Here is a 27,443-nt window from a genome sequence, read left to right as displayed (position 1 = left end):
CTCACTAATAAGTTCATTTGTTTCCAAATGGGAGAAATCCTGTCCCAAAGAATCCTCTCTAATAATTTTCCTACCACTGACGTAAGGCTCACCGGCCTATAATTTCCAGAATTACCCTTCTTAAACAAAGGAACAACATTACCCTTCTTAAACAAAGGAACAACATTGGCTATTCTCCAGTCCTCTGGGACGTCACCTGTAGCCAATGAGGATGCAAAGATTTCTATCAAGGCCCCAGCAACTTCTTCCCTTGCCTCCCTCAGTATTCTGGGGTAGATCCCATCAGGCCCTGGGGACTTATTTACCTTAATGCTTTGCAAGACGCCCAACACCACCACCTTTTTGATAACGACATGACCCAGACTATCTATACTCCCTTCCCAAGACTCATCATCCATCAAGTCCTTCTCTTTGGTGAATACTGATGCAAAGTACTCATTTAGTACCTCGCCCATTTCCTCTGGCTCCACACATAGATTCCCTTCTCTGTCCTTGAGTGGGCCAACCCTTTCCCTGGTTACCCTCTTGCTATTTATATACGTATAAAAAGCCTTGGGATTCTCCTTAATCCTGTTTGCCAATGACTTTTCATGACCCCTTTTAGCCCTCCTAACTCCTTGCTTGTTCCTTCCTACTTTCTTTATATTCTTCAAGGGCTTTGTCTGTTCCTAGCCTTCTCTTCCTTACGAATGCTTCCTTTTTCTTTTTGACTAGGCAGACAATATCCCTCATTATCCAAGGTTCCCGAAACTTGCCAAAATTATCCTTCTTCCTCACGGACATGCTGGTCCTGGATTCTAATCAGCTGACGTTTGAAAGACTCCCACATGTCAGATGTTGATTTACCCTCAAACAGCCGCCCCCAATCTAAATTCTTCAGTTCCTGCCTAATATTGTTATAATTAGCCTTCCCCCAATTTAGCACCTTCACCCGGGGACTACTCTTATCCTTATCCACAATACCTTAAAACTTAGGGAATTACGGTCACTGTTCCCGAAATGCTCCCCTACTGAGACTTCGACCACCTGGCCAGGCTCATTCCCCAAGGAGTTTCCCATGGATCCAGCCCCTCAGTTCAGCTTGGTGGGGGGACCTTACACTGTGGTCTTTCCCCATTGAGCCTTTGCTGCTGCTGCCCCAAGCTTTAGTGCGTCCCTTAGCACGTAGTCCTGGACCTTGGAATGTGCCAGTCTGCAACATTCGGTTGTGGACAACTCTTTGCGTTGGAAGACCAGCAAGTTTCGGGCAGACCAAAGGGCGTCTTTCACCGAATTGATTGTCCTCCAGCAGCAGTTGATGTTTATCTCGGTGTGCGTCCCTGGGAACAGCCCATAGAGCACAGACTCCTATGTTACAGAACTGCTTGGGATGAACCTCGACAAAAACCACTGCATCTCTTTCCACACCTGCTTTGCAAAGACACATTCCAGAAGGAGATGGGCAACCGTCTCTTCCCCACCACAGCCACGTCAAGGGCATTGTGCGGAGGGGGTGAGACTTCAGGCGTGCAGGAAGGATCTGACGGGGAGGGCTCTTCTCACCACCAGCCAAGCTACATCGTGGTGCTTGTTTGAAAGTTCTGGTGATGAGGCATTCCGCCAATTGACTTTGGCGGTCTGCTTTGGGAACCATCTGACAGGATCCACCATCCTCTTTTCCCATAGGGCCTTGAGGACATTCCGTGCAGACCACTGCCTGATGGATTGGTGGTCAAAGGTGTTTTTCCGCAGAAACTTTTCCACGAAGGATAGGTGGTACGGCATGGTCCAACTGGGTGGAGCATTCCGCAGCAATGTGACCAGGCCCATCCTTCGCAGCACCGGGGACAGATAGAACCTCAGCACATAGTGACACTTGGAGTTTACATACTGGAGGTCTACACACGGCTTGATGCAGCCGCACGCGAAGGTAGGCATCAGGATGAGGGCGATGTTGGGTACATTTTTCCTGCCCTTATCCAGAGGTTTGAACATGGTGTCCCTCTGGACCCGGTCCATTTTGGATCCCTGGATGAAGTGGAAAATGGCTCGGGTGACCGCCACAGCGTAAGAGTGGGGTATGGGCCAGAACTGCGCCACGTACAGCAACAACGTGAGCGCCTCGCACCTGATGACCAGGTTCTTACCCATAATGGAGAGAGATCGCTGCTCCCACATGCTCAGCTTGTGTTGTACCCTGGCTACTCGTTCCTCCCAGGTTTTAGTGAACGCCCCAGCCCTTCCGAACCATATCCCCAGCACCTTCAAGTAGTCTGACCTGACGGTGAAGGGGACAAAAGATCAGTCAGCCCAGTTCCCAAAGAACATGGCCTCGCTCTTGCCGTGGTTAACTTTGGCTCCCGAGGCCAATTCGAAGTGGTCGCAGATGCTCATCAGACAGCGGATCCGAGCAGAAGACAGCGACGTCATCCATGTACAGGGAGGTTTTAACCTGAGTGCCTCCACTGCCTGGGATTGTCACCCCTCTTATACTCACATCCTTCCTAATAGACTCAGCAAAAGGTTCAATACAGCAAACAAACAAGACAGGGGAAAGAGGACAGCCCTGTCTGACTCCAGATTGGATCGGGAAACTTTCTGTTTCCCACCCATTGATTGAGACTGCGCTACTGATGTTTGTGTAGAGCAGTTTGATCCAATTGCAGATTCCCTCCGCAAACCCCATTTTGGAAAGCACGTCCATCATGTAGGTGTGCGATATCCTGTCAAAGGCCTTCTCCTGGTCCAGGCTGATGAGGCAGGTGTCCACCCTCCTGTCCTGTACGTAGGCGATCATATCCCTGAGTAGCGCGAGACTATTGGAGATCTTCCTGCCGGGTATAGTACAGGTCTGATCAGGGTGAATCACCAACTCCAGAGCAGACTTGACTCGACTGGCTCTGACTTTTGACAGAATCTTGTAGTCAGCATTAAGCAGTGAGATGGGCCGCCAATTTCTGATTTCTGCCCTCTCCCCCTTCCGCTTGTAGATGAGGGTGATGATGCCTTTCCTCATGGATTCTGACATGCTGCCGGCCAGGAGCATACTCTCGTATACTTCCAGCAGGTCCGGGCCGACCCAGTCCCACAGGGCCGAATACAACTCAACTGGTAAGCCATCGCTTCCAGGAGTTTTACTCGTCTCGAAGGACTTGATGGCCTTTGTCAGCTTGTCCAGAGTTAGCGGCTTGTCCAGTCTCTCCCTCATGCTGTTATCTAAGACTTCTGTGATAGATGACAGGAAGGACTGGGAGGCTCTGCTGTCTGTGGGCTTCCCGTCATACAGCCCAGCATAAAAGGATTTTCTGATCCTTATTATGTCGGACTGCGAAGATGTTACCGAGCCATCCTCTTCCTTCAGGCTGCTGATAACAGAGCTCTCTGTGTGTACTTTTTGGAAGAAGTAACCCGAGCACGTCTCATCCTGCTCAATGGAGCGGACTCCGGACTGGAAGATGATCCTGGAGGCCTCCGTGGCAAAGAACGAGGCCTGCTGGCACTTCACCTCATGGAGGTCCTCCTTGACCTCGATCCCCATCGTCAGCAGCCGGAGCAGATTTTGCATACTTTTCTGGAGTGGACATTTCTCTCTGTCTCTCTGTCACCCTCTGTACACCTTTGAAGATAAAGAACCTCTTGATGTTCTCCTTGATCGCCTCCCACCAGTGAACTGGAGACTCAAAGAGGGGTTTCACGGTCCTCCAACTTTTGTAATCCCTTTTGAGTTCCTCAATGTTCTCTGGGGTTAGCAGTGTAGCATTGAGCTTCCACGTCCCCCTGCCAACCCGCTGGTCGTCCTGTAAGTGACAGTCGGCCAGTAAGAGGCAATGGTCGAGAGAAGAACACCAGCTTGACGTTGGTGGATCTGACTGTGACAGCACGGGACACAAACAGGAAGTCAATCGTGGAACAGACAGACCCGTCCGTTCTTGACCATGTGTATCTACACTGCGCTCCATCTGCAGGTTTGCTGAAGACGTCGTGCATTTTGGCATCTTTAACTGTTTCTATTAGGAACCTGGACATAGCGTCCAGTTTGCTGTCGTCACTGCCGGATCGTCCAGCTGCATCCATGATGCAGTTGAAGTCACTGCCTAGGATGACCGGCCTGGATGTCGCCAGCAGCAGCGGGAGCTGCTGGAAAATGGTCAGCCGCTCGCTGCATTGAACCAGGGCGTACACTTTGACCAACCAGAGCGGAGCATTGTTGTACATTACATCTGCTATGAGGAGGCGACCGCCCACCACCTCCTTAAGTTCGAAGATAGTGAAGTTACCTCCCCGCAGCAGAATACCCAGGCCGGAGGAACGGCAATCTTAACCCCCTGACCAGATCGATGGCCCGTGGGTCCACCATCACGACCATTGCCTGTAAGTGCTGAGGTGTGGTATTCCACACTCCTGCAGAAACAGTAGGTCGGCTTTGACCTTGGCGAGGTAATCCAAGGTTGAAACACATCGCGTAGTGGATTTAATGCTACGCACATTAATTGAAGCAATCCCTACACCCATTTTTTAAGTTAGTTGTTGCTTCCCATACCATTTGTCCTCGCTAGTCCCAGTCCTTTGGGATGTTCCTGCATACCCATAGTGTGCGCAAGCTGTTTCATGATCGTTGGGCCCAGAAACCCCTCCTGATTTTTCATGCAGGGTTTGTTCCGCTGGGGTGACATCGGGGGGGGTCTTGTAGGCAGCAAGGATTGGGCTCTCCTCCGCTGTTCCCCTCTTTTCCTCCTCGAAAACATCACTGCTCCCGGCTTCCCAGAGCTGGGGCGCTCCATACGTGTCGTTGCTCTCGGTGTCCCGGAGCTGGGATGCGCTGGGCATGTCACGAGGTTTGGCGTTTTGGGTTTGGGGCGCGCCGGGCCCATCACAGCTTCCAGTGCCTGGGGGGCTTTATCTTCCAGCTCCTTTGAGTTCTGCCACCTCTTTTGAAGGTGCCTTTGTTCCGGCACTACTTCGTCCAGTGAAGAGGAGCTGCTGTGGTCTGTCTCAGACGGTAGCCTCCTCTTACCATTGGTTTGGGTGGTGGCCTGTTCTTTTTTTGGGGTTTTTTTTCTTTGTGGTTTTCCTTTGTACCACTTGCCACTGACCTGTTTGTCCATCTGCTGCCTCCTCCTCCATTGATTCTGTCTGTGGAGGAGGGGTTTCTGGGTGCAGGGTAGGTGCTGGGTCGCTGGTTTCAGCTGCCTCCCCTTTCTTCTTCTCAGGTAGACTTTCCTCGCTGCGGAGAAGGTTGCTTGTCTCCTTCCCAGCACCGGATGCCTTCGTCGTTACTTCTCCCGGCCTTTCCTTGGACCTTGCCGCCTGAGCGTAACTGAGGCAGCGTTTGGGGTAGGTTTTGTAGAGGTGGCCTGCCGCACCGCACAGGTTGCAACACTTACTCTGCTTACAGTCCTTGGTATGATGGCCTTCCTTCTTGCAGACGACTGTGTTGCAGTTAGCTGCCACGTGATCAGATTTGCTACAGGTGCGACAAACTCTGAGCTGCCCAGCGTAGACGAAGAACCCTCGACTTCCCCCGATAGCGAAGCTGGAGGGAGGGTGGATGATGGCTCCATTGGCATCGACCTTCAAGGTCACCTTGACCTGTCGCATGCTGGTCCGAATCCCAAATGGATCCTTGACATCAGTGCTGCTGCCGGCCACCTCGACGTACCTGGCGAGAAAGGTGAGTACATCCACCACAGGAACATGGGGGTTGTAGAGGTGAATCGTCACCACCCGGTCCCGTTGTGACGGAAGCATGAAGAGCGGCTCCGCTGTGAGGATCGACAGTGGTGCCCGGTCCCCTTTCTCCTTGAACGCCTGAAGGAACTTAATGCATCCTGCCACATTCTTGAACTTCACGTTGAAATATCCAATGCTGGGGAAGTCTTGCAGGCAGAAGATGTCCGTAGCTTGGAATCCACAGCAATCGATGAGGATTTTCTAGATGAAGAAGGTGCTATCAACTGATGCATCTCCTTCCTTGTCCTTCACCACCACCCGAACGGTGTTGCACACTCCCTGGCCTGAAGCTCGAAGATTGGTGATAGCCATTTTACTCGAAGCATACCCAGGATCAAAAGCCACTGATCATGGTTTCTCCCCTGCCAAGTAAGTATTAAACTGATAAGAACAGATACTACACTTGATCTTAGCCAAAAGGCCGAGGTGGGTAAAGATGTTTCTCTGAAATCCCTATTGGATTTATTAGTGAGTGTCTTATATTTCTGGCCTCGAGTTCTGGTCTTACCTGCCAGTGGAAACCTTTTAAGTCTGATTTGAAGAAAACTAGGACATCTTTCAAAGCTACAAAAGTATTGCAATGGTTAGCAAATGTCATTTGGGGACAAGTTTAAGAACACCTTGCAATGAGCGTCTAAACTAATCTCACTTAGAGCTCTTCAATCAATGTGTGCCTGATTTGAATATAGATCTCAGAGGTGAAAATATGACACACTGTGCCTCGCAGTTCCTTTTGTGTATTAGTTTTAATTGCTCTCCTTGTTTAAGGGACAGATGTTAGTTCCTGTGGTGTATGACATAATGTGATGTTGCGTCTAAGTAGAATTAATAATGCAGCAGGAATTTTTGATGCTGATTCAGAGCAAGGTTAGAAAAAAGGCGAGGTTTCTGCTTTTCTGAAATGCACACACTACTGCAAGCATGGTCTAACTAAAGACTTCAAAGTATCCAAATGGATTTTAAACTGCTAAGTTTGTTTTCTGCCTTCTACCAGCACATCCTGAAGGCTGCAGCAATGTTGTCCTTCTTTGTGAGAGCATAAAGGTACAGGCCTGCAGACATTTCTATATACTCAGTCACTACTGTTTCTTGGTTGACCTCCCGAGAGGCACAGTTACACAAGCAAACAATAACAGCCACTTATTTTTATGCAGTGCCGTTAACATAATACCAACATCTCAAGGCGCTTCACAGGAGCATTATAAAACAAAATGGGGCGGTACAGTGGCGCAGTGGTTAGCACCGCAGCCTCACAGCTCCAGCCACCCGGGTTCAATTCTGGGTACTGCCTGTGCGGAGTTTGCAAGTTCTCCCTGTGACCGTGTGGGTTTTCGCCGGGTGCTCCGGTTTCCTCCCGCAGCCAAAGACTTGCAGGTTGATAGGTAAATTGGCCATTATAAAAATTGCCTCTAGTATAGGTAGGTGGTAGGGGAATATAGGGAAGGTGGGGATGTGGTAGGAATATGAGATTAGTATAGGATTAGTATAAATGGGTGGTTGATGGTTGGCACAGACTCAGTGGGCCGAAGGGCCTGTTTCAGTGCTGTATCTCTAAATAAAAAAAAAATATGAAAGCCACATCGAGCTGCCCAAAGATTTAGGCGAAGAGGTAGGTTTTAAGGAATGTCTTAAAGGAAGAAAGAGAGGTGTAGGTCAGGAATTCCGGAGCTTAGGGCCTGGGCAGCTGAAGGCATGGCTGCCAATGGCAGAGTGATTAAAATCAGGGGTACTCTTCAAGAGGGTCTGGCAAGGCTAACACACTCTTCTGGGGAAGCTTGACTGCAAACACCGGTAGATACTTGGATTTAGACACCAATCCCCAGTTCAAAGTCTAGCAATTGTACTTTTAAATAGAGTCTTTGGCATGGAAAAAGGCCATTCAACCCAGCAGATCCATGCTCCACAGGAGTCTCCTCCCCTCTTTATATCCCCCTACCAGCATATCGTTCTTTTCCTTTCTCCTTCATATGTTTATCCAGCTTCGCCTTAAATGCATCAGATATTTTCCTCCATTAGTCCTTGTGGTAGTGTGTTCCACAATCTCATCAGTTTCTGGGTAGGTGTGGTGAGGTTTGGTCTCACCCACAGGTGGAAATACCTCTATGTGTACCCTGTGAAACCCCCTTCATTATTTTAAAGACTACTATTTGGTCACCCACTCAGTCTTTTCTTTTCCAGGGGAAAGCTCCAGTTTATTCTGCCATTTTTCATAAGTATCACCTCTCAGTTCTGTATGAGTAACCCAGACATACCAAAGTCTGGACCAAATTCTAATGCCTGTATTGCCTCTACATAAACCCACATGGTTTAAAATGAGCTCTGTTTCAAAAGAGAAGTGTTTCGAGGTTGCATCTTGAGATCATGCTGTGTTGAGCAACGCTAGTTTTAAATGAATAAAAAGGGCCCTCCTTAAAACATGAAGTTTAAATGTCAGAATGTTGATGGGCAGTTTATTAATTTATTTAGATGGCTGCATTCAATACAATTTCTATTGTAAGATTGTCGCTTGTTAACTATTGATGGCGATTTTTCGCGAAGAGCCTGGAATGTGTCTACAGTTGCACCTGAATTCTTTTCAGAAAAGCCAACCGAATTATGTTGGACAAGATTGGCTGCAAAAGAATGTGGACATTGTGTGAGCAACAGAGTCGCAATTGACATCCTTGAATTGATAATTCAGTTGACAGGACACTTTAGAAATAGCAATGTCTGTTGAAAATGATTCTGGTTTAAGGTCGTGTGCCATCTTAATGCAAAGTGCCAGTATCTTGACGCCTGTTCTGTTTTCCTTTAGCAAATCAGAAGCACAGTAATCCAGCAGCTCAGCAGCAGATTGCTGTGGGCTGCGGAGGCATGGTAGTGAGAGGAAATTAAACACCAAGTATTTTCCTAGTGAGAATTGGAAATTTCTGTCTTCGAGTTAGAGCAATATTGTATATACATCAACAATGCGTGCAGCCCTGCTACTGGGTTGCTTCAGCAACTTGCCAGAACATGAATTTAATTACTAAACTTAGCACCTGGACAGGCTTCCTACATCTATAGTTATGAGTTGTGGGACTTTGATTTTGTGAACTACACACATTTAAGTGTGAGCAAATTTTCATTAATAAATAAGGACTTGAAGTAAGCTTGAAATTTCTGTTGGATTGGTTTTGTTAATGTATAGCTTTGTTTAAAGAGTTTATACTTGCTGTAAATATAAGGAAGGTACAGGGCTTTCTTGCTAATTAAACCAGTGTTAATCTACTCGGTAAATATGTTCTTTTCAACTTCCAGGCTGTTTTAGATTTTACTGCTTTGTAGGATTGTAGTGATTTGTGCTAAATTTAAGGCCAGGTTTTAACCCACGTCCCACCAAAACCTCTGAGGGTCTTAAGCTGGGGCTGAGTGGGGTTTGCACCTTCACCCACAATCAACTTGCCTGAGTTTAGGTAGGGGAAGATGACCCCAGAGAATCTGGGGGCCTAAATTAAATGGAAAGCCACGTCTCAATGATGCGTAGCATTTTAACTATGGGCCTGACTGTGGCACATGGGATCCTTGCTGCAGGGAGCCTGGGTAAGTGATTTTGGTTTTAATTTGAAAGGTTCCTTGTAGATCAGGAAGAGAAGCGGGCTGCTGTACCTGTCTCACAAGGATATATTGGGCATTCCCTGTCTCAGACATCACTTGCCACCCTACCCCCACCCCCCCTTTCCTGTTACTGTCTTACCTAGGCATTAATAGTTATTGTGAGCTTATTAAGTATTTGACCACATGCTGTTAAATAAATGTTTATGGCAAACCATTATTTTTCATGGAAAATGCTTGTCATACAAATCAGGTCAGTCATCATCTGTGCAGAGAAAAGATAATTCATGCTTTTATATCCTTCTTCAGTTCTGACCTGCTGTACATTTCCAGCATTTTGTGTTTTTATTTCCAATTTTCAACAATTGCATTTAAAAAAAATTAGATTTGGTGCATTAAAATTGCAGAAGTTAAATGGAGTTAGCATACCATCTGGCTTGCAAGTTGCAAAAGATTCTTTTGATTAAAAAATAGACCATCATTCCCTCTTTCGACGAATCGAAGAGACTTAGCAGTTGGCAGGAAAAAAGACAGAGGCGCAAGGGGAGAGCCAACTGTGCAACAGCCCTGACAAACAAATTTCTCTGCAGCACCTGTGGAAGAGCCTGTCACTCTAGAATTGGCCTTTATAGCCACTCCAGGCGCTGCTTCACAAACCACTGACCACCTCCAGGCGCTTACCCATTGTCTCTCGAGACAAGGAGGCCAAAGAAGATTCCCTCTTTGACTTGATTTAATCCTGTAGATTCCAAAATTTGACCTAAGAAATTTCAATTTTTATTTTTAGTGGTGGGCAGTGGTTTGAATTGATTTTTGTTCTTTAGAGAAAGGTATCTTTTTCTTTGAACTTTCCCCCAAAAAGTCAACTTTCTAATAAAAGCACGAAGTTAACAGAGTACTTCAAATTTGATAATGTTAAAGTACCTTTTTTGGCAGCTATGGCTGTTAGTCAGATATATTTACTCTGTTCACACGAGAAATAGCACTTGAACAAATGTGCGAGTCTCCATAAATCTGGTGCTTTTTAAATGCTGGAAGTTGACCTATGCATGTTTGTACCTCCAATTGTCTCAAAATGCTTGAGGCACCTAGGAATACGACATGTCTGTTTGGTTTGCAGCTTTTGATCTTCAGTGGTCAGGATTGTACTTTCTTCCCTTGTTCCTTCATTTTGCATATGATCAGCATGACACGCAAATAATGGTAGAGCTTAAAAGTTTCTCAGCATTGTCAGGTCAAGCTGCGGTTGCCTTAGCTACAGCTTAGATCCTTGGGTCAGAGGGCAAATGGATTAATGATGTCAGACACATCTTTGAACCCTTTCAACACCATTTTATTGTGTATTGAGCAGCTGAGCACATTAGTTATGACAAAAGGTTTTTGATTGTTGCAAATAGGCAGATCTCTGGAGCCATTTTTTTTCTCGATTGGAGCCTTGCGCTGTCACAGTGGAATGCATAATAGTGAGGGAGGAAAGTATGTGTGGTGGCTGTCAGCCACACCTTGTTAGATTCGATGTGGCAGAAGCAAATTGTGAGCAAGTGGGAAGGCAGCTGATCCCATTCGAGTGTCTCCTTACTCCCTCATTTTTCTGATCATTTTAATTATCCTTCTGTTCATTGACCCTCAGTATCCAAATGTCTCCAAGTAATGGAGTACAATGAGGGAAACCAGTTCATATGCCAGAGAAGAACTATATACTTTAGTTTGAAACTGCCCCCCACCCCCGGCCAAAAAAAAAAGAAAAATAACATATGGACAATTTTGCAAGCAATTGTATTTTTTGGCTATTACACATCACTATTAATGTTTAATTTAAGATATTTATCTTGCAAAATCTTCTGTTGCATATTTGAAGCTGAAGTGATTTTACTTCATTATTTAACCTTGGGTTTCTTCCTACAACTGTTTTTATACAGAAAGTAGATGAAAAATAAATGGTTCGAGGTTTTCTGGACTTCTGGAAGAATGCAGTACCGTCTTGGTCTGATCAGTTGTATAGATAGCTTTATCTTTGCGATTGCCTTTCTGCTTTTTGCACACTGCAGTTACCACATTAAGTGGTACCTTTATTTCAGGTAAAATATAAAATCTCCCATCTCTTTAGATTAAACCTGAAATTATTGCTTATGAAAAAGCAGTGGCAAAAAGGTACTTGATGGAACATCCATAATCCTCAAGTTTAATATATTCCTCATACTTATTCGATCAATGAGAGTGTGGGAAGGAGGGGTGAAAGCAAGATATAAAATAAAATCATCTTTGTGGAAATGTTAACAATGTAGTGGTTCTAATAACGGTGCAACATTCCACACTTAATGTGTCTAATTCTCATCTTCAGGTACAAGTCAGTTCTAATTTGGTTCACGCTGCTTTCATCTGCAATCCAGATACCGTTCATGTACATAATTATTCACCACTCGGATGGTATTACAATTGATACTGTGTTTGGAGAGTAAGATTTTGTGTAAACTTTTAAGGGACAGAGACAGTTTAGGAGGGATGTCATAATGGAACTAGCATCTATTGCTTTTTGAAGGAGATAGTTCTATGCTTCTACCACCCGTTGCTTGAATAAATGATACCCGACTTGTCTGCTGAATGGCCTCACTCTGATTTTAAGGTCATGTCCCCTTGTCTTACGCTCCCCCACCAACAGAAAAACTTCCTCTCCATCTCCCCTATCAATTGCTTAAGAGCTTGGAAAATCTACTTTGTTATGTCCATGAGGACTTGCCTCTTCAGAATCTGGTCAGCAGGGAGAAAGGTGCTGAGCATTAGTGTTTTTGGAGAACCTTCAAAAGGTTTTCCCATCCTATCTGCAGCTTTTGGCAAGGTTGTAGTGGCAGCCTCAGGTGAAGGTATGGGAACTTTGGGTACAGCAATGAGTCTGCGGACAAAGTGATGCAACAACTCACAGCATGAGTCCCAGTCCCCTGTTGAATGGCTGCTGATGTTGCGGTGGTGTTGCATGAGCTGCTTATAGGTCGGTTTGTTCTCGTGCTACTCCACAGCATCTTCCTATAGGTCATCCTTGCAGCACCTGTACAACAAGGTGCAGACATGTTTCTGGCCACAGTTGACTGTCACTGGCCGTCCTGGTAGTCACCGGTGTACTTGCAGCAGAGGCCACAGCTCCGCATTTGTCTCTCTGCTGACCAGGCTCCGAAAAGGCAAGTTCCCATGGATGTGTCCAAGTAAGATTTTCCAAGCTCTAAAGGAATTGATGGAATAGAGAGAAACATCTCCTGGTGGTGGGAATCTTGGACATGGGGATATAACCTTAAATTCAGAGCGGACCATTCAGTAGAAGAGAGTAGCACTTGTTCACACAAAGGGTGGTATAAGTGTGGAATCCTCACCCACAAAAAAGCAGTAGATGCAAGTTTAATTCATAATTTTAAAACTGAGATAGATAGCTTTTTGATATCTATACCAAGGGTATTAAGGGATATGGAGCCAAGGTGGATGGCTGGAGTTTGGATATGATCAGCCATGATCTCATTGAATAGTGGAACGAACTTGAGGGGTTGAATGGTCTATTGCTAATCCTCCTCCGTTCCTTCATGTCCAGAAATGGTTGGTGGTAAATGTGAGCAAAAGGCAGTGCTGGGTCATGTAAAGTGTGATGTGTTGTGACTGGGTTGTCAGACATTCAAATCCCATAGAAGTGCCATTGGTGCAGTTTCCATTTGGAAAGGAAGTCTCCAACAACGCCTCATTTGCCGGTGAGGTAAGTTGTCTGTCTGTCAGGATGCGGGGGGTATGATTGCCAAAGGGAAGGCGTAGGGCACCTCTCAGGCCGTCTGTGTTGTCTCTTATCCTCCTGCAGCTCTTCCATCTATTCCGATCTCTCACCAGCTTGGATGATCCCTATTGGAAGTCGAAGCCACAAAAAAAAGACAACAGCAATAAAGGCCCATGGAAGTGCTGGCAGTTAAAAAAGAGAGGATCTGTAAATGGCCTAAAACTCTTATCATTGAAAGCTCTGGACTTTTTAAAGATCAGCCCTCAGCCTCCTTCCAAGAGCAAGCTGGGAACTCTGCATTTAGCTACATTGCAGCTTGGAAGATAGTATGGAACACTCCTCCCACCATTCACCTGCTTCAAAGTAAGAACATCATACCTACCACAGGCCTGTCTGGAAGGTGCATAGGGCTCTGAAACCATCAGCGATTGGGCAGAAATTCCTGGGGCTGGATCTCTGGCGTGTGCCCCGAAATTGAAGCATAGAGAAGACCCAAATTGCCTCCAATGTGACCGCATTAGAAGACGATTGTGTAGAGATATGACGAAATAAAAGTATCTTCCCAACTTCCATGTCTTGCAAATCGAGGATGCGACTGGCATATGTTTTTAGGTCTACTGGCAGCATGTTTTTGATTTTTTTTTAAAAAGTGTGCAATTTAGAAATGTGGGGCAAGATTTACATTGTTAAAAATTGTTAACGTGTAAATAACTTTACAGCATATTCATTTTGGTCTATTCTTTATCAGACCCTTGTGTGCTTCATTTTTAATTGGAGTGTGGTTTCTTCATTTGTTTTCCTTACCTTTCATCCAGCATGTGTTATTTTTTTCATGCTTCTATCAGACTCGAGTATAATATGTCTGTGAAATGATATACACCATCTGCTGCATAGATGACTTTCATGAATATTATGTTTTTTTTTTAAAGTACTCTTCCTCCCATGTACACACACTAGAATAAAGCATCTTTAATTTGCTTAGTGATTTAAATGGTTTAGCAGCTCCACTGCTTCATAAACTGGTCACTAACATCACTGCAACATAAAGATCACTGAGGCTTTTAAAGCACTCCCTGAATAATTCAATATTTGGTTGTTTTGTAAGTATGAAATATGCAGGGAAATGAACTGTTTGGTCCGATATTGAGCTGTGAGCTAATCATATTTTCATGACTCTTGAGGTCCCTTTTTCCTGTATATAAATTCTGAAGTCTAATTTTTCAGCACCGAGTGGCCCAATTTCTTTGCAATCAAAAGGGCGGCACAGTGGCGCAGTGGTTAGCACCGCAGCCTCACAGCTCCAGCGACCCGGGTTCAATTCTGGGTACTGCCTGTGTGGAGTTTGCAAGTTCTCCCTGTGTCTGCGTGGGTTTTCTCCGGGTGCTCCGGTTTCCTCCCACAAGCCAAAAGACTTGCAGGTTGGTAGGTAAATTGGCCATTATAAATTGCCCCTAGTATAGGTAGGTGGCAGGGAAATAAAGGGACAGGTGGGGATGTGGTAGGAATATCGGATTAGTGTCGGATTAGTGTTTTTGGGTGGTTGATGGTTGGCACAGACTCGTTGGGCCGAAGGGCCTGTTTCAGTGCTGTATCTCTAAAAAAAAACTAAAAGGGGAAGGAAGAAATGGTCATCCATTTCTTATCAGTGTATTTCGCTGTATTATAACTTGGATTAGTTTCTTATTAATTTGTTGACAACAATCTGAAACGTGACAAGATGGGGATAGGGCAGGAAAGTGGAGTTCAGGTAGGAAATGAGCCACGACCTTATTGCATGGCGGAGCAGGCTGGAGAGACCGTATGGGCCGACTCCTGCTGCTATTGCGTATATTAATTTGCCAACCATTCTCATTGTGTTTGTGATTCGGAATGATTAGAACTTTGTGTTTAGACTTAAGTGCTTTGTATTGTACTGTTCAGGACACCATCAGTTGATTCTATAAGGAACCTCTAAGATTTGGTCACTCGGACAACATCACAGCATTGGAGCAATTATCAGTATATCCCAGATATTTGTGTAACTTGTCACCTGTTGTATGGGGTGATAAATAATTTACTAGTCTTATTTAGCGATATATTAAAAGATATTACCCTAAGCTGCTGTACTGAAGTACCTAAATCATTTTTAAAAATTCACGATAATTTAAAATTGGTGTAATTTGGAATTTTAAAGTTTTCTCTAAATTAAACTTCATGACTTCAAGATTTGCAATCTGAAGAGCAGTCAAAATTCTGCTCCCCCTGCCTCCCGCCCTGGTTCACATTGACCTTTTTCATTCCATCTTCTCAATTCAACGGCTTCCTGAGCATTTGTGTAAGCAGTTTATACCCCTTGTGATCTGAAGTCTTCTCTTGCTTACTTTCTGCCCCGACTGCAAAGATTGAATAAGCTGGGGCCCTTTTACTCCAGAAAGGAGAAGGCTGAGGGTTTTACCTGATCCAGGTCTTTAAGATTATGAAGGGGTTTGATAGATGTTTCTACTCTGGCTAGAGGCCAGAAATATAAGGCAGTCAATAATAAATCCAATAGGGAATTCAGGAGAAACTTCTTTACCCAGAAAGTGGTTAGAATGTGGAACTCACTCCCATGGGGACTAGTTGAGGTGAATAGTATAGAGGCATTTCAGGGGAAGCGAGATAAACATGAGGGAGAAAGAAATACAAGGTTATACTGATAGACTGACATAAGGAGACTCGTGTGGAGCATAAACCCCTTGGGCCAACTGGCCTGTTTCTGTGCTGTAAATACTTAAAACAGAGTACAAGGATCTGGGGATTAACAATTCTTAAATGCGTGGCACTGCTAGTACAGAAGTGTAGTCACATGCTCTTAACTCACTTCAGATGGGCAGAAATATACATGGCATATTAAATCAACTAATGAAATGTGTTTATGGTATCAGATATAGTTGTAAAATAGAGAATTCGAATAACAGCAGAGTACAAAGCAGTGATGATATGTAGCAGATCGTCAGCCCTTGTTTAGTAGTTGTAATAATTTCCTGGACTAAACTCAAGCCTTCACTGCCAGCATGGTGAATGCTAAAAGTCTAGTCTTCACATGCCCCATAGGAAGAGAATGCTGCCTTGAGCCATATCCCTCTGATTAGGAGTTTCACATTCAATTACTAAGACAAATGCTCATGGAGCTCTTTTGTCTGAAAAGCCTTCAGGATCCAACAAAACTTAAGAACAATAGGAAGACTGTGGCCTTATTTTTAATCAACTTATTTCCTTTAAAGTGGCAAGTTATTTTATCTGAAGAAGGGAAACAGAAGAATTTTGATATTGCCGACCAATTGCTTAACCATTAAATTTATACAAAATCATGAAAAAGACATCGCATTTCATGAGCTTTAGAGCAAACGTTTCTTTGATATTAATTTTTCATTTAAAAAAAAAACTGGAAGCTACCTAGTTCTCCGCCTCTTTTACTTGCTATTAACCTTCTCTTCCTTACACCCTTACCTCAAACAAGTGTGAGAAGCTCATGGAGTCCTTTATCACTAAAATAAAGACCATCTGTTTAGCTGCCTCGGTTGCTTCCCCCAGCTCCATAATCACCAAGACAAACTTTTTGCAGTCTCCCTCGTAAAGACTGCCTAATTCCACCTCAGCAACTTTGCCTGACCCAGCCTGTCGCTGCTGCAACCCTCTCACCTCCAAACTCAATGCTCTGATGCTTTCTGCATCAACTTATCATTCTTCACCCTCAGTAAACATTTCATCCAAAATTCCAGGAGACGTGTCCTTTTCAGCGCCAATTTCCACTGGCTCATAGCCCTTGCTGTTGCTTACTACATTGGCTTCTGGTTCCCTAGTCGATTGCTTTTAAACTTTGCGTCCTTATGTTTAAGGTTCTCCAAGGCCTCACCCCTTTCTGTCTTGGTAATCAGCTGCTCCAGGAATAACCTTCCTTCGCCCTTATTCGTCTCATTCTCCCCCTCTGATTACAGTTTCTTTTGCATTCTTCCCTCCTCTCTTTGCTCCACCATTAGGGCCTGTGTTTTCAGTTGCCTTGAATAGTATTGAACACAGTTTAGTACCTGTTTTCTCCTAGCTTATCCTTTTAACTTGGCACAAACTAGAATATTGACGCAATATTTGACCTGCATCTGGACACATTTTTATTGAGCAGTTGAATAGAGGGGGCCCAATACTGGCAACCAAACACTCTTTTTAAAAAAAAAAGTTTTGTTAATGATTGACTGAACAAGACATGGAAGCAATTGAAGCATCCAGCATGGATAAATAGAAGTGAAGGCTAATGGCTTTCTGTGGAAGGGGAGTTAAACTGATCCTGGACTTCGAAACCCCCCTCATTATCAACATAATCTTGGCAGAGGTCAAAACTCTCAGTGCGATTTGCTGCAGGCTAGTCGAATCCGGCAGGCGCCCAAATTTTGAAATGTTGGAGCTCTAGTTTGGCTGCTTTTGTTTCTTTTGTGGAAATTCCCTTGTGATGTTGAATGACATTCCCTTAGCTTAAAAAAATATGAAGCATCACAATAATTATGCCACCGTTTCACAATGTGGAAATTATTACTGACCCTAAAGGAGAGGGTTTGGAAAACCAGAAAGTTAACTTTTTACACTTAGGATCACGAAACTCCAACTACAAGCAGCTTTATTTGACCTTCGTTCTGATGTGTAAATGTCCGGCTATCAATTACGAAAAGAAAATGCATTTCCAACCTTACTAGATATATACAAGCATTTATGCAGATGTAGTTCTTGAATCAATGCAAAATAAGAAGTGGAAGATTCTCTCAGCTAACCTGATTGGGGTAATTGTGTATCGCTGTAGTCATTATTGGAGTGAAAGAGCATGCTTAATTGAGAAAAATTAAATGGCCTAACTTTAACCTGTTGGGACACATAGCATTTGATGCAAATTTGCAGTTCAATCACAGAAGCTGAGGCTCATGCTGTAATTCTCTGAATGGCCTATTAACCAGTCAACACACACCAGCTTCTCTCCCACATGAAGAATGGATATTTAAGCGATACTACATGGCAAACAGTGCTTGTGAAATTGTGCCCGCAATAGAGCCAGCACTTTCTGGAGAGAATAGAAAATTGGGTTACAGAAGAACCTTTAAAATGCCTGGATGAAGATCTACCGTATCACGTAAATGTCGAAGCAGAATTCTTGAGATTTGGCCTTCGACTGTCTGTGCTAATCCTAGTTTAGCTATGATTTCACACGGCTATTTTACATGTTTCACAGATGCACATTTAACAGCAAAACCTATTTCCTCAGTTTTTTTTAAACTGCCATCTGTAAGGATTGGATAAACTTTTCAACCATTTTGCGTTGCTTAGGTAACAGGCAAATATTGGCAATTCACAGCAATTTAGAGGTTCCTGATGACACACAAAGATAGGTAGGAAAGTAACTTGTGAAGAGGACATAAGGAGGCTACAAGGGATATAGATAGGTTAAGTGAGTGGGCAAAGACCTGGCAAATGGAGTATAATGTGGGAAAGTGGGAAATTATCCACTTTGGCAGGAAGAATAAAAAAGAAGCATATTATCTAAATGAGAGATTGCAGAGCTCTGAGATGCAGAGGGATCTGGATGTCCTAGTGCATGAATCACAAAAGATTAATATGAAGGTACAGCACGTAATTAGGAAAACTAATAGAATGTTATTGTTTATCACGAGGGGAATTGAATACAAAAGTAGGGAAGTTATGCTCCAGCTATACAGGGCGTTGGTGAGACCACATCTGGAGTACTCTGTACAGTATTGGTCTCCTTATTTAAGGAAGGATGTAAATGCGTAGGAGGCAGTACAGAGAAGTTTACTAAACTAATAACTGGAAAGGATGGTCTGTCTTACGAGGAAAGATTGGACAGGCTAGTCTTGTATCCACTGGAATTTAGAAGAGTAAGAGGCGACTTGATTGAAACATGTAAAATCCTGAGGGGTCTTGACAGGGTGGATGTGGAAAGGATGTTTCCCTTTGTGGGAGAATCTAGAACTAGGGGTCACTTTTTTAAAAATAAGGGATCATCAATTTAAGACAGAGATGAGGAGAAATATTTTCTCAGAGGGTCGTGAGTCTTTGGAATTCTCTTCCTCAAAAGGCAGTGGAAGCAGAGTCTTTGAATATTTTCAAGGCAGAGGTAGACATATTCTTGATAAGCAAGGGGTTGGAATGTTATTGGGGGTAGGTGGAAATCTGGAGTAATCAGTTCAGCCATGAACTTGTTGAATGGTGGAGTAGGCTCGAAGGGTCGAGTGGCCTCCTCCTGCTCCTAATTCGTATGTTCATATGTAACAGTCTATTTATATATGCCTTTTTAATGCAATGAAATGTCCAAAGGCACTTCACAGGAGTGAATATCAGACAAACGTTGACGCCTAGCGGAAGGAGGAGACATCAGGACAGGTGAACAAACACTCGGTCAAAGAAGTAGGTTTTAAGCAGCATCTCAAAGGTGGGGACACAGAGAGGCAAAGAGGGTTGGAGAGGCAATTGCAGAGCTTCCTTGCTTGCTTGATTTGAATTTAATGTAATTAAATTAATGATATTAATTTGTTTAATGCGTGCAACAGTGAATTTGGTGAACCGGTTTGATCCCAGAAATGTTAACAGCCTTGAAAGTCATAGCTTCCACTAAGCTACATTCATTTCTTCATTTGCACTTTTCTTTAGCCTCTAAAGTGTTCATTTTCTGCTTCTACTGTTTACGTTTGGTAGACATTTTGTTGGCAGTTTTCATAATAGGCTCATTTTCTATGTAATTTAAAACTGACCTTTACATTTGAATTAAATTTCATATCAGTTAGAACTTAACTAGTGCCTTAAAGTAAATTCATGACCTAATTTGTGTTACAGTGTAACAGGTATTGGTTAATGTATTCAACTCAATGGTCAACATCTTTGTTTTCATCTCATCTTTTTAAGTTTTCTTCCTCCCTCCTTTATTTTCTTCTGAAGGCACTGACTCTTGCTGGGGTGCGTTCCACAGGCACTGGCAGCCCTTGCTTACATAGCTATTTTTCAGGTTAGCAAGAACAATGAGCCTCAGTAGAATAGCCTACTTTTTTGAGAGCAATGGCAGCCAGAATCGTAGCATGTCTTCACCTGCTGTTCGTGCATGCACACACTTCAGGAGAGCTCACTGGATACATACCTGGGATGGGAAACAGGGAAGATGGGGTTTTTGCCTGTCAAGGCAGAGTTTGAAGAGGAAATTCCAACTGGCTCTGAATGCACTAAATTTTGCTTTCTCAGCATGAGCCTTGAAGAAGACTTGGGTCATTCATCCTATTTGGTGGTTGCATGATTTTGCAGTGCAAAAACTGGCTCCGCATTTGCCCACAACAGTCAAAGTAATTTTGGCTGGCTCTTTTTGTTGTCTTGCCCCTCCCGCAACTGCGATCCCCTCCCTGCCAGCAGCCGATGGGTGGATTAGAGTGAGATCAGCTCAATGCAGACTGTGCAATGAGTTCTCACTCCTTTGTGCTCTTGTGGCCAGTTGCACTCCTCTTCCCCAGAAAGCTGTTGAGACGAGAGGTCATTTTGAAAATTCCAAAACTGAGATCCCATCTGAAAAGTTGTTGCAGTGATATCATAGAGTCATACAGCACAGAAACAGGCCCTTCGGCCCATCGTGTCTGTGCCAGCCATCAAGCAACTAACTACTCTCAGCCCATTTTCCAGCACTTGGCCAGTAGCCTTGTATGCTGTGGCGTTTCAAGTGCTCATCTAAATACTACTTAAATGTTGTGAGGGTTCCTGCCTCTACCACCACTTCAGGCAGTGCGTTCTAGATTCCAACCACCCTCTGAGTGAAATTTTTTTTCCTCAAATCCCCTCTAAACCTCCTGCCCCTTACCATAAATCTATGCCCCCTGGTTATTGACCCCTCTGCTAAGGGAAAAAGTTTCTTCCTATCTAACCTATCAATTATCTTCATAATTTTGTATACCACAATCATGTCCCCCCTTAGCTTTCTCTGCTCTACAGAAAACAACCCTAGCCTTTTCAGTGTTTCTTCATAGCTGGAATGCTCCAGCCCAGGCGACATCCTGGTGAATCTCCTCTGTACCCTTTCCAGTGCAATCACATCCTTCCAATAGTATGATGCCCAGAACTGTACACAGTACTCCATCTGTGGCCTAATTAGCGTTTTATACATTGAATACGTTTTATCCGTTGAATTGCCTTTTGAAAATTGGATTTAAATTTGTTTGAACCTTATAGAAGAATGTGTCCCCTGACAGCAAGCTGTAGTTGAGAACTTGTGTGGATGAATTCACACTATCCAACGGTATGTTGGAGCTTTAATATACTGCACCACCTTCCTCATACGATTTCATTTATTTAGAGGTTCACATTTACTAACTTAGGTTTAGTTATGTTTGAAAGAGGTTACTTAGTCATTTATAGGGAAAATGATGATGCAGCATACATAGGATGCTTCGATGTTGAAAAATGGAAAAACCTTCTGTCAGTCATGGTATAGACAACATTAAGCATTGTGGCGCTGTCAAGGTCAGCTTTTAAGTGTTTCTTTTTAAAAAGTTGCATCGTACCTATTTTTTTGAAACTGGGTGCAGCCTGATAATTTATTGATGATGCGTGAAAGGAGCACTTGTGTTGGATAAGGACAGTTTATTGGTTTGGAAATGCTGAGATGCAGCAATCAGCCTTAACGCAGTAATGGCTTTCAGTAGAATTAATTAAAATGGGATACTCATTACAATAATCCCACATAATATTCCATTCCAACTTGCTTCTTGTTGACCTTATAGGGATCTCTCTGTCTTTGCCTCAGATCCCTTGACATACATTTGGACAGGAAAATGACACTTTTAAAGCAGTTAATCAAAGTCAGGAATTGAGTGGAAAATGTAGAGCAGAGTAACATATCAGTTAACAAGGTAGGTGAGTGTTTATTTTGAGGAGAGGAAAAGGAAACCACAGGAACACCAAGTAGTGTTGGCATAAGTTAGACTTAAAGATCAGTTGCTGTTTTAGGTTATCTGTTTGAGGCACCATAATCTTGTGTATTGGTATGGAGTTTAGTTCTTTCCCCACCACAACTACATATCTTTTCTCTAAAGCAGATGAAACAGACAAAATACCACAAGAGAACCAACCACAGTGCTTCTGTCCATTGAATTTAGCAGCAGACAATGAAAGTGTATAAATATGAAAGAATATTTGATTTGAATACGTCATGGATGATGTGTTTTTATCTGTAAGGAAGGTTCCTATGTCTTGTGTGAAACTTCTAACTCTTTTGAATAATGAGTGTTGAATAGAAATAAAAAAAAAACATTTCTTGTCAAGTATTTGCAAACTTTTTGTTTAGAGAGGGAAAGAGGCATATGTTCTTTCTAATACCCTGCTGGTACTCATAAGTGACACAATTGATTTGTCTCAATATGGTTTACATCCGTGTCATTTTTGAATGTAACCAAAGGAAGAAAAGTTTCCTGAATGCTACCCCATGGAGACTTCTGCCTTTAGGCCAGAATTGTGTAAAACTGTACATGTTTTCAAGCTAGAATACATGCGATACTGATGTTAACAATGTATTGCTAGAAGGAAGTGTGCTTTTTGCATTATAAAGGCTATTGACCCGTTGAAAGCAGAAAGGCATTCCTATTATATTAAACGATTTCAGTGGAATACAATATTTCAATGACATTTCCATTTCTGCCAGTAACTAAACTCAACTTCAAATATGTAAGCTGGGGTGAAGGCTGGAATGGACCAGCAGTATCCCTGGCTACTGCAATTTCCAGAATCCTTTTCTATCACAATCCACTTGTGGAAGCATTCAGCACAGGTTTTGCAGCCTCTGCTTTTGGTCTTTTATCTGTCTAATCGTTAAGAATTTGGTTAGCTCACCAATGTGCAAATCATCGTAGTCGCCGTTGCTACCATGGTATTTTAGACAGACACTTTTATGATAATTTTGCAAAAGTCTAAAATCTCTATTGTTTTCTGTTATTGCCCTTCTCCACCTGTGGCCCTGAGGGTGCCCTCTATCCTCATATTCCTTAATTCCCTTAGTGCCCAAAAATCTATTGATCTCTGTCTTGAATAGACTCAATGAGTGAGGTAGAGAATTCCAAGATTGACAATCTTTTGAATGAAGGAGTGTCTCATCTCAGTGCTTTGAGTGACTCCTTATTCTGAGACTCTAACCCTTAGTTCTAGATTCACCAACCAAGGGAAACAGCCTCTCAGTGTCTATCCTGTGAAGCCCTCTCGTAATCTTGCATGTTAAAATGAGATCACCTCTCACTCATCTAAATTCCAGGGAATATAAGCCCATTCTACTCGACCTGTCTTCAGCAGATGTCCTTCTCTTCCCAGGAATCAGTCTAGTGATTGTACCTTCCGCCCCCAAGACATGTGTAGTCTTTCTTGGGTAAGGAGCCCAAAACTGTACACAGTACTCCAAGTGTGGTCTCACTAAAGTCCCAAATAATGTTCTTTTGCACCGTCTGCTGCTGTGTAATTTTCTTGCTGTAACTTAATGTCGGCAGGTCACCCATCAGTATCCAGGAATGAAAAGGATGCTAGTGCCCATCAAATAAAAGGCTCATAAACTGAGCAGGTGGCACATAAATTATACATGTACCAGATTGTACCACCTAATGTGAAATATCCAATTCTTTCCAGAGAATTGTACATGCTGGAAATGGTCAGTTCTCTATGCAGAAATGATGTAGCAGAGATACAGATCAGCCATAATCTCATTTTATTTATTTAAAGATACAGCACGGAAACAGGCCCTTCGGCCCACCGAGTCTGTGCCGACCATCAACCATCCATTTATACTAATCCTACATTAATCCCATATTCCTACCACGTCCCCTCAATTCCCCTACCACCTACCTACACTAGGGGCAATTTACAATGACCAATTTACCGATCAACCTGCAAGTCTTTGGCTGTGGGAGGAAACCGGAGCACCCGGTGGAAACCCATGCGATCACAGGGAGAACTTGCAACTCCACACAGGCAGTACCCAGAATTGAACCCGGATCGCTGGAGCTGTGAGGCTGCAGTGCTAACCACTGTGCCGCATTGAATGGCTTGAATAGGCTGGAGGGACTGAATAGTCTTCTAGCTCCTATTTTCATAAAAGTGAGAATCACTTTGTATCGAGTCTGATTCCCTGTAGTTTGTAAACTATCACACTGCTGCATCTCACTCTTACAACAGCGCAAGTAGATGAAGTTCAAAAGCTTAATTATTTTTGGATTGACAATACTAGTTTGAAGTTGGAGGGTGTATCAGTGAGCCAAGTCACCAAGGTTCCGAAGAAGGGTCACTGACCCGAAACGTTAACTCTGCTTCTCTTTCCACAGATGCTGCCAGACCTGCTGAGTGAATCCAGCATTTCTTGTTTTTGAGCCAAGTCACCAATCAGCCTGTTGTTAACATAGACCGCCTGTAGTGGCGTGTTAGATTTATTTCTCATATGAGTTAGAAGTTTAAGTCTTTGGATATTGACTTTTTTTTAATTCATCTCTTGCAGCAAACAAAAGTCTGCTTGGAGGAGGTGGAGGTAAGTTCTTGTTAATTCTGCTCAGTCTTGCTACTTTATAATAGTTACTCTAAATGCTGTTTACCTATGCTGTCTTTGATTGCGATATGATAAATTCAGTATAAATATTCACTCATGACCTGAATGTGCTTAGTTTTTAACCACTTTTTTCGTTTGGAGTATCATGTGATACAATTTTGCCACGCTCCTCCATTTTCAGGTCCTTCAAGCACAATAGGCAACAGTTACCTTTTTAACTAACTCATTAATCCTCATAATGTTAAACATGTCAGATTCTTTCAGCAACCTCTTAAAATTGCACAGTACTTTATGCGCAAGTCCATTTTTGATTGCACCCCTTGCTATTTGTGTTATTTGCAGAATTGTGTATCTTCTATACATCTTCATAGAATAATTTGGTTTATTTATATACTATGTAACTTGAGATCAGTTTGTAATCGTATGCTAGTATACTAAGGTTAGTATGCCCATATCTGATATATTATTAAAGGTTTCTATCTATGAAAAATAATTGAAATATTTGTGAAAAATTGGAATCACTATTTTGGTATGTGAAGTTGTGAAAAATGTGGACTTGGTAAAAATGCACTTGCAATGTAGAGAATTGCATAAAATTCTTAGCATCTATCCTGTAAAGCCTCCTGAGAGGCTGTTTTTTCCTGGCTGGAGAGTTTACGGCTAGGGATTGTAGTCTCAGGACAAGGGGTCGGCCACTTTGGACTGAGCTGAGGAGAAATTTCTTCACGCAGAGGGTAGTGAATCATTGGAATTCTCTGCCCCCGAAGGCTGTGGATGCTGAGTTAGTTGTTGACTGTATTCAAGGCTCAGATTGATAGATTCCAGGGATAAGGGATAGATTGGGAAAGTGGAGTTCATATGGATGTTGAGCCATGGTCTTGTTGAATGATGGAGGAAGCTCAAGGGGACAAATGGCTTACTGCTGCTCCTAGTTCTTAATATGTTCTTACAGAATGTGCAGCACAGAATCAGGACATTCAGCCCAAATGGTCCATGCCAGTGCTTGTACTCCACATGAGCCTCCTCTCGCTCTTCATCCAATCCCATCAACATAACCTATTTATTTTTTCCTTCATGTTTATCCAGCTTCCTCTTAAATGCATCAATGTTAATCTTCTCAACTAATATTTGTGGTTGTGAGTTCCACATTCTAACCAGGCTCTATACCCTCTAAGGCTTTGTCTGGAAACCCTATCAGAAATATGCCCTAATGCATGAAAAGTTGTTGACTAGAGGTTGTGTCTAGCTAGATAGTCGCAGTGAGCAACTATTGTAGTGACAGTTTGCTTAACTTGTATGTGGAGTTCAACATACAAGTTGTCTTAACAGCATGTGACATTACTTATACATAGGGTCTGTATTACTGTGTTTTGACTTCATTCCAATACTTTCAGGTAAGATTGAATATTAACTTAGCTGAATTTAGTTCTGTACTCAAAAGAAGGATAGGTTTGTGTAATTACAGCACATTATTGAAAGAAAAGTACTCAGGAATAGATTGTTTAAAAAAATCTGTTGGGTATGAATTAGGAAGGGATTGGGACAATGTATTTGAGTCAACATTAATATATTGGCTGAATTATTTCTCAAAACTGAAAGCCTTGATACACAAAATTGTGAAACCCCATCAATAGAAGGCGAGATTGGCCGTATACACCAAAGCAACATCAGGCATAGTCCAAAGTCAAGATTTCCCTCATACATTCAAAAGACAAGGCGCTCTCTCAAGCAAAACGTGAGAGATTTCCCTACATTATAAAGTAGCACTGCCCGCACTGAAAAACCCCAGATCGATCATGCACTCCAAAAGCCAGACCTTAACAGAATAAATGGTAAGATCCTGTAAATAAAAATTCCAAGTTGTGAAATATATATATTCAAGTCCTTTATGACAACTGCATATACCCATCTCTCCCTCTTCACAATTTTCATATGCCCTTACCTCCGTCTCCCTCTCCACCCCTCCTCATTTCCATCCTTCCTCTCCACCCCTGCTCATTTCCGTCCTTCCTCTTTCCTGAACCTTGAAAACTGGGCAGGATCAGCTGTGTACTCTTTAAACTACTTAAGTGGAGGGTGCAGAAGGGCTGCTTCCTGATTGGGATGAATCTTTTCTCATCCTGCATTGCCTGGGGGTTAGAATGGCTGCCAATGAACCTCTTGTATTAAGCACACAAAGTCGATTTCAACGACAGATAATTTTAGCTCCCAACAAAATTCAACACTTGAAACATAGTTTTGTGTGTTTAATGTGAGGAAACGCATGGCTGGATGAAAGATTGACAGCTGAATTTGGCTCATAGGTTGTTCGTAGGACACCGGTGTGAAAGAAGATGGCAAATTTTTTTTCAGACCTGAAGTATAATCATTTTGATACTTCATTGCTTCAGTGAACGAATTTGATCCATTTCATGTGAACAGCTTAACTAATATAATATTTATAATATAATATTTCAGTAGTAATTTTTTATAATTTACATTGTTTTTACAGTTGAAGGATTACTATCAAAGGATAGTTTAATGACTCATTCCTAGGTGTCTCCAGTGCATGTTTAGTCAATAATCCATTATATGTAAAAGTAGTATACTGAAAGAAACAGGCATTCTGACAAAAATTAATTGTTTCCTTAATGCAGGAAATTGCCAGTTGCCACATACACTTGCGTGTAATGGCTTCAGTTTTAGTATTTTGGTAAATTACTCAATTGTAGCTGAAGTCATTAGACTAAATGAGGTGCAATCATTTCACATTATTGATTTCAAAATGATTTCAGTTTGCTGAATTTATGTATGTCCTCCATTAAGTTTTAAATTAAAAAAGGAATTGCAAAACAATGGATGGCAGAG

The 27,443-nt window shown here is 42.9% G+C and overlaps 1 protein-coding gene and 1 pseudogene across 2 annotated transcripts in view; one reads left to right on the top strand and one right to left on the bottom strand.

Moving 5' to 3' along the window:
* Positions 1 to 27,443, top strand: part of macrod2 (mono-ADP ribosylhydrolase 2) — a 916,639-nt gene that overhangs the window by 193,319 nt on the left and 695,877 nt on the right. The window contains exon 5 of one of the 2 annotated variants that reach the window (XM_068044310.1): positions 24,549 to 24,578. The exons of the other annotated variant lie outside the window; for it this stretch is intronic. Coding sequence (XP_067900411.1) covers positions 24,549 to 24,578 — 30 coding nt within the window. The remainder of the gene's footprint in view (positions 1 to 24,548; positions 24,579 to 27,443) is intronic. 2 annotated transcript variants of the gene reach the window in all.
* On the bottom strand, positions 6,003 to 6,143 carry LOC137376841 (U2 spliceosomal RNA; annotated as a pseudogene).

Source organism: Heterodontus francisci, chromosome 13 (genome assembly GCF_036365525.1).
Source record: "Heterodontus francisci isolate sHetFra1 chromosome 13, sHetFra1.hap1, whole genome shotgun sequence".
Lineage (NCBI taxonomy): Eukaryota > Metazoa > Chordata > Chondrichthyes > Heterodontiformes > Heterodontidae > Heterodontus > Heterodontus francisci.
This window is presented reverse-complemented; position numbering and strand designations above follow the sequence as displayed.